Source organism: Vidua macroura, chromosome Z (assembly GCF_024509145.1).
Source record: "Vidua macroura isolate BioBank_ID:100142 chromosome Z, ASM2450914v1, whole genome shotgun sequence".
Lineage (NCBI taxonomy): Eukaryota > Metazoa > Chordata > Aves > Passeriformes > Viduidae > Vidua > Vidua macroura.
This window is the reverse complement of record NC_071611.1, coordinates 18644821-18658689: the sequence shown is the minus strand read 5'-3', so window position 1 is coordinate 18658689 and position 13869 is coordinate 18644821. Positions and strand designations below refer to the sequence as shown.

The following is a 13869-nucleotide window of genomic DNA, read 5'->3' as shown; positions in this document are numbered from 1 at the left end:
CTCAAGCAGGTAAGACCATTAACTTCTCCAGCAGGATTTTAGTAAAACCTTAACTTTTCCCAGAGTCACATGACATGAACACTAAGTATTTACCATGCTTCAAAGACGCAGATACTGAATCTCGACCACTGTAATTTTCATGGAACAGAAGACCTGACTCAGAAAACAGAAACATCTCCTACTGCTTATCTGTTTGAAGAAGTTCTCTCTTTAGATAAGTGACTAAATCTAGGAAGATGTTCCTGCCTGGGATTACTAGTTGATATGTGTTCCTCTACAGACTGGAAGTACATGCTTACACTACTACAAAAAAGAAAGTATTTAATCTTGCATTCACTAAGCATTAAATTTGTTATGCTAACCATGAACTCCTGACTTTTATTTTCCAGAAGGTACTCTTCTACCGATTGCAAAGTTAAGAGCCACACTGTTTCTTTATGAAGCTGTTCCATAGCATTTATTACCAGATTAAAGAAAAAATAAAAACAAACCAAAACCAAAAACACAATTTAAAAAAAATCCCTAAACACAAAGTAGCACCACAAATGCCCCACCAAAAAAACAAAGAAACCCCGCGGCTTATTTTATATTTGCTATCTACATTCAAAAGATCCTTTATTCACTCAACACACCTTGACAGCTTTGTACAACCTCTCAGTCTGGACAGGTTGTATAAGAGCTCTATATTAAGGTAGCATTTATAAACTAGAGATCAGGCCTTTTTTGATGATAATGCCCTGGTAAATTTTAGCTGGAGGTTCTTGATGTACAACTAGAATACAGTGCCAAATTCAGCACTCGGTAGCACAAGTATATGTGATTTATTCCTCTGAAATGTAAATCCAGTCCAGTCCATCATAATGAACATTTCTACATGCTCTTTAAACCAGAACATACTTCATTCCTCATTTTCTGTTTTTCTGCCCTCATCATTTACTCATCAAGTACCAGATAAGAACATGTGCAAAGCTCAGTAGATTAGAAGCAAGAGACTACAGCACCAGGGCAAATATAAGCATTCTTTGTTGCACTAGGCAGTGTAAGAATATACAGAAACAAAAGACATGAAACATTAGGATTAGTAATAAAATAACTGCGAAGTCTAAGTTGACTTTGTTGTAAGAAATTACTTGCTTTACACATTGCTTTGCAAGATGTTTTAGAAATGTAGCAAGACCTGATTATTATACATTTCTCTAGCCGTAAAGTGCTACATACAGCTGCTACCCCATGTGTATTAGAACAGATATATAACAATCTTGCATCAGCTTTCTTCTAACATATATTTGCTTTCACTTTCTGTTAAAAACAGAAATTTATTCTTTATTCTGATGAATAAAGACTTACAAACCATAGTACAATGATCTTTCAACAGATTAAACATTTGATTGATATGCACAGACATGAAGTTTTTTGTAATAGTTTCTAAGTAGGCAATTCTTAATCAAAGAGAAGCTTTGTCCTATAACCAGGCTAATTTATTATTGCTTACCTTAAAAAAAATACATCTATTATCAGAAAGAGCTAAATGACCTTTTGTTATAATGTAACTGTAAACTCAGCCTTTCTTGCTTAAACGAACAAGTTAAATTTGCTCTCGTATATATTATAATTACTACTATTATGAAGAGAGGCTATAGCATCATAGGTAAATTATCAGCTTTGCTTAATTAAGTATCAGCACAATATTAAAAATTCCTGTGGAGGATGAGCATGTGCGGTGAATATTATAAACAGCAGTTAAGACTAAATCAGAGCTGTATTAAAGGCCCAGTACAGAATACACCAGATTAAAAAAAAAAATTAAAAAAGCCACAGACCCTTTGTCTCAACTCTTAGACAGAAATAACTTAACTCAGGTGTAATGTCCTAAATAATACTGCATCACAGGTGCATTGTGTCAAGGATACATGCACTTTTCTGCAGCATTTGGAAAACTAAGCATCTCTTGCAGCTCTGTGGAGACCTACCTTAACTGAAGGGTTACAAATCACTCTCACACATTTGTATGTCCACTGTTAAGAACTTGGGAAAAAAAAGCTTAAAGTAAGAATTCTGATCAGTCAATCTTTCTAGCAAAGTCTGGAACAGCAGCACAAAAAAGAAGCAAGCTCTAAATAGCACTTAGTACTGGGTCCTCAAAACACTAGAGAGGGTACTGCAAATTTGTGTGGATGAGCCTGCTCTCTGCAGGAGTGCTACAAAGGCTGATCCCAAAAGAAACACAGTAAAACATACACAGGGAACTAATATTACCTTTGGAAGGCTGAACTGAAGAAAATATTTCTTTCTACTCTCTCTTCAGTCAGTAACATCACCCATGGAAAAAAGTACACTGCTTCTTGAAGCTTTCTACTAAACTTTGAAAAAATCAGTTTCTAAGGAAGATCATTGTTCATTTTTTGTGAATTTTGATTTCTATCTCAAATCACCCCTAAAATATTAGCTGTAAGACACTCCCCACAAAAACAAGAGATAGAGACTACATCATGCTCCACCCTGAGAATCTGTAGTCCCAGTTACAACTCTTCTAAAGTGAAGTACTGTTTGGAACACAAATTACAGAAGTTTTACTGGCAACTGTTCCCACCACCTTCTACAGAAAAATGAAGCAAATCCTAATCCAATAATCAGATTAAACCAAAATAATCCTAAACTGAACAAATACTGCACACAGATGCATTAAAAATATTTCCTGAAAATATATGAGTTTATGCTCACTACAGTTTACAATCAGATACATATAAATGGGTAAATCTTTAGAGAAGTCATTTGACAGCATATGCTAATCTCTGAGGTTTAGCTACAGTCAATTGAATATATTTGAAAATAAACATGCATATTTTATCAGTAATTCAGTGTCTTGGGTATTTAAGCTTCAAACTTACATGTGTGTATTTTACACAATAACTTAAGTTACACATTTACAATAGGCACAAATTCAAACCAACAAAGACTTTGGATCAGGTTTCCATTTTGAAAGACCCATTATGTTTATTTAGCTAATATTTTTAAACTCTTACTTCTCTTGTTAATATACCACTCTATTACAGAATTATAAGCAATTAAATGACCCCATTATTTATAAGTCACAGAAGAAAGCTGTGTTCTCAGTAACCTGAGAAGAACTGCAATAGCATTTAGATCATATTGACTGTTTAATTAGAAACTTCAGTTACTCATTTACTGAGGACACATTTTTCACCTATTTCTTTCATCCTGATTTTGCTTTGGTGGTAGTTAAGGGCAGCAAATCACATACATGAGCATAGGTACTCTGAATTTACTGTGCAGAAGTAAACATACTGGACATGGATAAAATATGGAAATGGCAAGTTTTGCAATAGCTCATTAAAGAAGAGTTGCTGGGTGTATCCTTAAATGAAAATAAAATGTATTTTTATTTGTAAGAACAGACAGCTAGGATCTGTGTATCTAAATAAATGGGAAATTCAATTCAACAGTGCTGATTGCATATAAGCATGAAAAGAAAAATGCACTTATAAGTATCTCAATTTTACTGCGCATTTTTGGTAAAAATTCGACTAGAATATGCACATCTTCTTAATGGCAAGTTTAAAACTGGATTCACTTTTTGACACACCATCAACTTCTGTTAATATGAATTCTAACTCATTATTAGCAAAATACGTAAATCCACCGATATTTTATTTACTTTGGTTGGGATCCAAGAACAGAGAATACCAACTAGGGTGTTAGTCTACAAATACAAAACGATCGCTTAAAAAAGGGAAAGAACAATCCTTTCTCCAGATCCACGACAGAGAAGACAGGAAACAATCAGTTTCAGTTGTGTTAAGAACTATTTGGGGTAGACATCAGGCAAAATTTCTCAGTCTTTTCTCACTGGGAAAGACCATCCTGTGTAACTTCCAAAATGACTGTTTTCAGTGCTTCTTTTTTCCCTTTTGTTAAACAGGTGAAATGAATCTGTCAGGATCAACTTAAGACTGCTGATTCTACTTTAGAACAAGGATATAATGTTCTTTGTAGTTCTGTTTTTCTACAAGTGAAAAATATCCCCTGCATGTACTTCTTTTGACTGAAACAGACCTGCAAAGACATTATAACTGTAGCCCTGCTTAGCTTCATCTGAAGCCTTCCTTAGCTTCATTTGACAGAGTAAAAATATTGCACTTCAGACAGGTTAATTTTGTTCCCAAATGAAATTAAGTCAAAAATGACTAATTCTTTCCTCTGGAACACAAATTTCAGAATACGGTATGCCAAAAAATGTGGGTAAGGTTATCTGCAGACATTGCATTTTTGTTCCGGAGGGAAAAAAGTCTCAAGTGTACTGCAGAAAATAAAACTTTCAAAAAATGCAGAAATTATCACCAGTTCCACTGCATAACTTGCATCTGGTTCTTATATAAAAAAAAAAATAAAGTATTTTCATTAAACTTTATTGCACCATCACCTTTTTTTAAAAATATCCCCCATTCAAGTCAAATATTAAATTAGTTTTATCAACAAAATATAAGGTCTTCTTTAAAACAGCACGTAGATAAAGTATAGGTGCTATACAGAAAAGTCTAAAAGAATGACATACATCAAATCAGAAGTGACAGAAAACAATCATTATGTTCTTCTCTATGATTAAAAAAAGATTGAAAAAAGATTGTGTAGGCTATTTATTGTATGCATGAAAAGCATCCCTCCTCATTCATGGTGTTGAAGCAGGTGACACCTTCAAGCTGTCAAGTGCTGCATGAATTCTGAAGTGCAACCTGGACTCCATAGAGTATTCCTTGTAGTTGTTTCTGCAAAATAGACAATTTATTTTAACAAAAAGATGTTTGGACTGAATTGTTTGTATTTCATATGTTTGTACGTTAACAGCCTTTATTCCTTCAACACTAAGCAGAAACTGACACACGGATAAGTTATGGGACATTTAAAACTACGTCCACAAATTGAGCAAAGAAAACTTAGACCACTGCTAAAATTAAATGTCCTGATAAACTGAACCCGTGTTTTAGCATCTCTTTCACTTATTTTGATCCTTTTAACAGCCTTCCCAATGACTGAAATTTGCTGTGAAGAGACAAACCAAGATACTACAGAAAACACTATAGGCGTTAGTAGAAAATGTATGCTTCAACTCAGAACACAATTCAGCCAGAGTAATAAACATCATATGTACAGAAATCATATTCTGTAAATCCCATCCCCCAAAACAAACAAAAACCAAAACCCCATGAGGGGACATTATTACAAGACTGGGCTACTTCTCTGTAAAGACAAGGCACATTTTATGTTATACTACAATCTACAGATTATGCAAATATGCTCCTCTACAGTAAATTAAGATCTCAACTGGTCTTCTGCAACACAATGTGAAAGGAAAAAGGGGTGTGGTCAGACTGGTGTACTGGCTTTTGACCTTCTCTTATGAACACCTTTAGTGCAACTGATTTAATTCCCACAGCTGCCCTCTGGGACTGAATGGTACATATCCCTTCCCTGGACTCTCCAGCTTCATCCCATGCATGCAGTGGACCCTCAGCATCTCTGAAGCCCATACAAGAAGGAAACATTTTCCCTTCATACCGTGTCTTGTTTGAATCTGTCTACTCCACTGTGTCTGAAGGACAGTTTCATGAAACAGCAAAATCAAGAACAGAGATTTACGATTATTTGGATTTTGCAAAGAAGCTGTCAGGAAGAAAAAATAAGTGTCCTCATTGCTACAAATATACAGTTATCCTTAATTTACAAGGTGATAAAAAAATCCACTTACTTTGCAGTTTCTATGTATCTTATTGCTTTTTCTCTCTCATCCTGTTGTTTGTATAGAAGACCCAATTCATACAGTGTGAATGGCACCAAGTAACTGTCATATTTTATTTGCTTCTCACTAGAAAACCACAAAAATACAGAAATGGTTACCTACAATCCTGTCTTGAGTGACCAGTTAACTTTAAAAGCAATCACTGCCTGTAACAGCATGTAGCCAGAAAAAACACTCTGAAGCCTTTTTTACTAGTTAATTCTGTACACATTGATAAACAGTCTTAAAGCACCAAAGCAGCCCTCAACATGTAGAAAATAAAGTTGAACAAAATGTAGGTACTCCATGCACCAGAAAACTTTTACTCTCACCCATGCAAAACATACACTTTATGAAGAACTGTTGTCTTTAGAATTTTTAAAATCTCTCAGCTATAAAAGCCTCCTTGTTGCCAACTACCTTGGGAAAAAGATGTTTCAGAAATAGTGTTCCTTTAACTTGCAATCAATCAAACCCCTCTGCCCTGTAACTTGCAATGTGCTTGACTAAACTCACATGGGATCTTAGAAATGGTAAGAGAAAACAAGATGGCAAGAGAACTAAAACACACATAATTCTCAATAACAAATTCTATTATTAATTATTAATTTTACTAAATCACTTGTTAGAAACATTGCACATGTAAATATGTAAATATGTAAATATGCTTCTTCAGCCCAAATACCTAAAGTCATGTAAGAAGTTTTCAACTACAACCACTACCTGACTCATGTTTTATATAGAAAAGCTGTTACAGCTGGTATGGAGCTGACACCTGAAAATTCGTAACACGGGAGAAAACAGTCTTCAATTGAAACATGTAACAACAACTTCTTATCTGCGTGGGGAAGTATTAACTACTGAAGTACTAAATACTGAGTAAAATAAAATAAACCAACCAAACAGCACACCTATCTGAATTGTCCTTACTTACAGGTAGCTCTGCAAATACAATTAAAAATGTATTTGGGTATGTTACTTGCCAGTTTGATTTATTTAGCCTCAAATACATATATAAAGCTATATTAAGTGTTAAATTGCTACAGAAAAATACAAGCAGTTTTCTGGTTTTCTAATTACTTTCAGAGGTATTTTAATTCCAGGTCCTTAACACGATGTTTAATTAGTCAAAATTCTAACATGACAGCCGCAACAGGAGTATCAAAAATGTCACCAAGAGCTATAAAATCTATTTCTTTGAATTACCTTTGAATTACTTTACTGAAACATAATTCAGCTTGCATGAGTCTTCCCAAGTGTTTCAGACAGAGGCCTTTCAGTAGCTGCAACATGCACACATCATCCACATAGTATTCATTGTGATCTAACAGTAAAAGTGAGATATGTCAAACAATTTGAAGACATCATGAAAAGGAAAATTCAATTTTCAACAGGGAATATGTATTCAAATGCAGGATGTTGTTTCTCATGTTCTATATTTCAAAATGTACATAACCTTCAGGCATGACTTAAAATACTGTCTACTAAAGAAGATGTGTCCATGACATCTATAGCTTTCTCTTAAAAGACAGGCAAAGAAGAAAAAAGAAGAAATTGAAACATCCAACAAATAGACATAAACTTCATTAACTGAAGATTAAACAGTCATTAATTAAATACATTACATTAACAGTCATTAATTAAAGATTTCTTACTTTCAATAGCTAAAACTAGAGTGAGACAGAAACCATCATATTATCTTAACAGCTTCCCCTGCTACAGAGCACTGGCAGTCCTCCAGAAACATAAGTAGCATAAAAAAACCTGCTAAACCATACCATGACTGTCTTACAGAACACTTCAGAAGCATCATTTTGCAGTACCAATTCAAGAAACCATGTTTACTAGTGTTTTTATAATCTCTAATGTTTGAGAAACCACAGTAGTAGCGTATAATATTTGAAAAATATTTGAAAATAAGTAGTAGTGTATAATATTTATAAAACTTTATTGAAAGTTTTATGTTCAAGAGGACTAAAAATATCAGATGAAAGAGGGTATTTGAATCAATTCAAAATTTACTTAACAAGTGTGATCCTTTTTAGTTCCCTTAGTTTGTAGCATTTGCTGGGTACAAGGAAGGAAAAGAAAGGAAAGAAAACACATATGGATAGACAGATGGCACCACATACATTAACAATTCAGGAAGCAAAACACTCTCCCTTCATATCATGTTGTTTACAACTAATTACCAGCTCTCTAAGGTCACATTATTTTTTTCCTTAATAGTCTGCCAAAGAAATCCTACATAAACAGTTCTGAAACATGCAAGACTAACACATTTTAGGATTCAGCGAAGTGCTTTGCCACCATGTTCAGCCTTATTTCTGTCTATGTTTAAACCCAGAAAGTCTTGATAGATTGTAACTGACAGACTGTGCTTTTAGTGATAGTAGAAGTGCAGCGCATGAATACTTTGCATTCTCTCTAGCCTGTTTTTGCTAGGCTAAGGCATTGGATTCTGTGACTGTCTCCTGAAGGACTCAATCATTTAAATTACTGGAGGCATGTACTGATGTCAGTAAAGGCTTGCCAGTCTTTAACAACTTCAACTAGTACTTTTATTTCCCAAAAGAATAAAGGCTATTATGCCAAAATATTAACATGCACATTAAAATGCACAAACTACAAATGCACTGGCCAATTTATAATAAAGATAACCTTGCAATAAATGTGGGACAACCATCTTTGCACCTGCAGTGGTCAAACCAAACAAAAAATTATTTTTTCCTGAAGCTAAATATTCTTTTTTTATATATTGGAAATGAAATAAAAAAAGATTCCCAGAAATCCTGTGGGAAGAAAAATTAAAAACCCCATCTCTAATGTCTTCCATTTGTTTCTTCTACCATATCTTTCAGTCCTTGAGAGATTCCATGCTGTGCCTATTCATATGAAGCAAATGAAGTAAAAACAGTTCAATGAAGTGTCAATCCCTAAGTGACCTTTATGTATAATCAACGCCCTTTTTTCACAGGCACTTTTGCAATCCTTTGACATTACTACCACTAAAAACTGTCACTTAAAATTATATTGTATATACTCATACTCTGCTTGAAGCCTTAATCTTGTTTTTGATAGGGATTCAACAGCAGCTCTGGTAATCAGTCTGTATTTTCACCGATTCCGTAGCTTTAAAAGCAGATCAAGATCACATATGTGAAGTCCAGAATAAAATTATATTTGACTAAAGTTACTATTAAAAAAACAACACAGAAAATATATACACTTCCAGACTATATTCTATTTGCAAAGAGTGAATTTCCATAAGAAAAACACAGTGGTTTTATCTCTATTGCTTTAATTTTGGTACCTTTTACATCTTTACTCAGGGATTCGATAGGAAATTTACTTCACTGTTACAACTGATGAGCACTTCTAGTACAAATCTCTGCACAATACAGCACTGGATTTCCAACAGCTTCTGCCAGAACCCTTCATGTGGAGCTCATGGGAATTACTTTATTTGCAAGTATCTTGCATATCATTACACTTTTGTTTTAATATTACAACAAGAAAAAAGGAAAACACTTGAGATTTAAAAGGCATGCTACTGTTTCTGCAGAAAAGTGAAGGGCAACACAGAAAACAAAGGAACTCAATTCAAACATGGCCATGCAAGTTACTCTCATTTGGTTTATTATACCGTCCAGATTTGACCATTATATATTTCTTGCACATCCCTGTATAATTTCTTATGTGTTGCCTCAATTTACACTGTAAATCATACTTAGATATATATTATGTTTCAGAATTGCTGTTTTAACCACTGCTAAATTGTTCATAAGTGTAATTAGAATCTGGGTTCAATAGAAATTATTTTAGTGAATTATCATTTTACATGCGAAATGGAAATATTTATTCTAGAAAAACTCAAAAGAGAATTCTCCCCAAAAATTCACATGACAGGTGAAAGAACCACCCTGATAAAGTCTGATAAAAATCAAGTACTTGTGCAGTAAACCAGTCATAATAAATGAATTTAAACTCTTTCTGGAGTAAATTATGGGCTGATTCTCTAAAAATTACTCCAAAATGTAAAACCATGGTCAAAGTCTATTTGTTAAGTATGTTTCATTTTACAACTAGCAAACATGTTTTATTTTGCCAGAAAGTAAACCAAAAAACCAGACTCATTCATGCATAACACTGCATCATATCTTTTACACTTTGTCATATTCTATGCAGCATGTGTCCTATGTAATAAAGCATGATATAAATTGGTTTAGAGAAAGTATTTTTCAGACATTTAAGACATTAGCAGATTATGGTCCAAGAACATTCTCAAAGACAAGAAAATCTAAGCTAGACCAGTCATGTTCTGTAACTAATAACCTCATGTCCCTGAGTTTTCTGTATTCATCTGCAGCATCAATCACACTGCATAAAGAACTTACTGAAGAACCACTCCTAACTTTCATAAGGATCCAAAATGTCCTCACTTGGACTTAATTAGAACATTGTCAAAGCCAACACTCACTTAGAAGAATATCAGAAGACAATAACACAGAAAAATATCAGCATTTCTTATAAGATTATTCATTCCATCTTAATTGATCACTTACTAGTTTCATTTTGTAGAGCAGTTTCTTCTTTTTCAATTGTTACGAGTAAGTTTTCAGTGAGGTCTGCTCTTTTGCCCACAATTGCAAATCCATTCCAGACATACATCATTTCCTGATTTAAAAAGAAAAAACAAAACCAACTAACCAACCAAAACAAAAAGGTGAGAAAAACTCATGGAATTGCATAAATATTTAACTAAAGAGTACCTCTGAAAAGGCTGTTGTGGAACATTTTTGAGTACATAAAAATACTACCAAAGTACTCTTTAACTTCCTAATGAGTCTAGAAGACAAGGACTAAAATCCTGCCAACCCTAAAGAATGTAGTTGTCTGTACGCTGAACTTTTCACATGAAAAATATGTTGCTTGTTTCAGACTGCAGCTTAGTTGGTAGTATGATCCAGTCCCTAATACTTTTCACCAAAATCACATCGCATTAATGCAGTACATCCTTGAAAAATTTAAAATGCAGACATATAATACCTGACAATATTATTCCTTCCCTGAACAATGAGCTATTCTGATTTCTTTTCTCCTTGAAAAGGATGAAAACAAAGCAAGAACAAATACCAAGGCAGGTAAGATCAGCTTCACTGGTTGAGGACATGCATAGCGTCGAGCTTTCCTTACTGCAAACTTCTCAGTCGGGATAGATTTTCCTGCAATTCTCTGTTTTAGACCATCCACTTGTCTACAAGAAGGGAAAATGGAAAAATAAAAGTTGTTTATTGGTATTTTTTTTCATCTCATTTCAGTTAGAAAGATTTACTGTTTTTCCTCTGAAATGTAACATCTTAAAATTGTTTTACACCATGGAGACCAGAGCTGTAGGATATATCTTTGCTGATAAAAGCAATTGTAATGCTAAAGGCAAAGAGAAAAAATGGAAAGTTTATGGTTATAAGCAAGAAGTAAGTCATGGTTATAAACAAGAAAAAGACATAGGGGAAGAAAGAGTACACATTCAGCTGCTTTATAAAGGTTTACCTGAATAAAGACACTATGTCCTCACCAGTCCTCTTCAAATCATCCTCTGGAAGCATACACAGAATTGCTGCCTTCTGGAATACATATATTGCCTATTTAAAAAAGAAATAGTAATAGATTACCACATCTAATTTTCTGTGTTTAATCAATACATTAAGACTGAAATCTATTCCCCCAACTGCTGCAGCAAAGTATTCCCATAATTCTCAGGCAGATATAACTATAAAAGTTTAGTATTCCCTCTGTCACACAGTTTATGCTGTAATTCTACTTTTAATGGATTTATATTAATATTTTATATTAGTCAGAAAGTTAAAGGTATCTCCTGCAAGAACGGGAGAATTCATTATGCAAACCACTGTCAAAGAGATGAGGTTAAATGACTTAACTTTCCTGAAGTCCGTTACTGTTATCATATGATCTATTACATGTAGAGACATGTTTGAAAAAAAACAGAAGGAAATATCTGGGCACTGATTCAAGGAAAGTTTAATAACTGGGTTTTGCAGAAAAAAAAATCCACTTGTACTTCATGTTGAATACACTATTCTCTTCCTCTTTTGCCAAGAATTAGATGTGTACCCTTTCTCATTAAGATAATAAAACAGTAATTTATAGAGGAACAGATAATAATAATAATGCATTGCATAATAATGCAAAAAGTTATTGGCACATTGCACTTGGTTCATACTCTCAAAATCGTTTTTACAAGGAAAAGGTTATCTGATAGCCCAGCTTTTCTTGTGAGATCCTATCCCCAGCAGCCTTTCTCGTTTTGTGCCACAAAGCATCTGCTGAGTAGGTGTGTGTGTTTATAAACACCAAACACAGTTTCTTCAGCCAAATTTTACTAGTGAATGTTAGAACTTGACTTGAGAGACAAGTTTACAGTTTTCCTGTCCCTCTTCTTTCTCCCAACCCAGGTAAGTACCTCCATTTTTTGGAGGGGCCAAAGCATTGCTGCTTATGCTTCTGCTGCTTCAAAACACGAAACAAAAAGTCATTCTTAACCACCCAGTTAAAATATTTTGGTCCCATTGTGTCTTTGTTTATGAGTTTCTCAGGAAGGCAAACATTACACATATTGTGCAAAATGAAAAGTAACCGTAGAGACCACTGGTATATCACAACAATGTCCACCTGCCTATTTACCTTAGACCACCTGCTCTCTTTGCTGAGAAGGTCTGCATACTGATATGCTTGAAGCCAGTCCTGCTGGAAGGTGTAGCACCACATCAGTTCCCAGTAACAGAGATGATGAATCTGTTTCCACTCTTGCTGGGCTGCTATGCAGTCTTGGAACCTCAATTGTGCCTATGAGCGAGTAGTTAAGGAAGAATGATGAAAACTGCCTCAATTACAGCTCCATGTGAGAACAGTGTCTAATTACAGGACAAGTTCTTACCTAGCACCCAGGTGGAAAATACCTGACAAGTAAAATGAGATAAACCTCCCTTCAGTCTCACTTAGAGAGAGGGCTGGAATCAACATTGACAGTGAATGTGAACAGGGATAACAGCATACTTATCAGTCCAACTGATATATAGAGGAATTAATTATTTTTCCTCCTAAATTAATGTTTAGGCTAAACACTAAACAAAAATCTTAGAAAGAAAACATGATTTACCTTTTCAAAATTTCCTTTCAGTATATCTATTCTGGCAGTATAAAATAGAATAATGGAACCCTTGAAAAGACGTGAGAAAAATAACCAGTTAGGAGTTTGAGCATAGGGAAACACATTTCTGCTATAAAATTTATTAGACATACGCACATTTGGAAATTTCTGGAGGTAGGGTTCGAGGAGACTGTCTGCTTCCTGAAGGTTGCCTTCCCCTGTACCTATAAAACATAACAAACCAATATCAATGTATTTAAAAGAATCCAAGTTTCATAGACTAAGATTTTGTTTTCACATTGTATTTGATAGATCAATGGATGACTGCTTTATGTGAACACAGAATTATTTGGTTATATTGTGTTTCTATAAAACTAAATTCTTGTCCCAAATATACTAAGTGATTTAAAAAGACTAGAATGTCTGTAAGTAGAAACAAATTGGAATTACAGGAATATTTTTTAGACTGTTCCATCACTGATCCTAGTTATATTTTAAAATCCCTTTCATTGCTTTAGCAAGATAGGAAAACATTCCTCAGCTGCCTCTTCTCCTAATTTTGAACTCAGTAATGAAATACAAGTGATACTGGAAGAAATGAAGTTCTCCTTAATTTCCTGATGAGCCTGAGGAACAAATACTAAAATACTCAAATATTAAATGTGAAAATACATGGTAAAGAAGCATATAGAATTAATTATGACTTCCAGCTCTAAATGGCAAAAGCAGTAATTAATTCTGGTTATATAGCTTTTTTCTGGAGATAGTTTTCACAACATCTGATGTTAATTTATGGATAATGACTTTTCTGAACTTAATAATGTTTTGCAATATATTGGTGTTGAGACAGCCCTGCAAATGGAGCAAGATGCTGGTATAATGCTATCTACCCTCACTGTTTCTG

At 34.1% G+C, this 13869-nt stretch overlaps 1 protein-coding gene across 8 annotated transcripts in view; it reads right to left on the bottom strand.

The window, feature by feature from the left end:
- Nucleotides 1–430: 430 nt before the first annotated feature.
- The window catches only part of TTC39B (tetratricopeptide repeat domain 39B), a 77134-nt gene continuing 63695 nt past the window's right edge, over nt 431–13869 (bottom strand). For all 8 annotated transcript variants that reach the window (XM_054003237.1, XM_054003238.1, XM_054003240.1 and 5 more), the window contains 9 exons: nt 13122–13189; nt 12975–13034; nt 12500–12661; nt 11348–11439; nt 10931–11051; nt 10360–10471; nt 7001–7118; nt 5765–5881; nt 431–4784 (listed from right to left, as the gene is read on the bottom strand). In XM_054003237.1, the coding sequence (XP_053859212.1) occupies nt 4688–4784; nt 5765–5881; nt 7001–7118; nt 10360–10471; nt 10931–11051; nt 11348–11439; nt 12500–12661; nt 12975–13034; nt 13122–13189 (947 nt within the window). In that variant the 3' untranslated portion in view covers nt 431–4687. The remainder of the gene's footprint in view (nt 4785–5764; nt 5882–7000; nt 7119–10359; nt 10472–10930; nt 11052–11347; nt 11440–12499; nt 12662–12974; nt 13035–13121; nt 13190–13869) is intronic.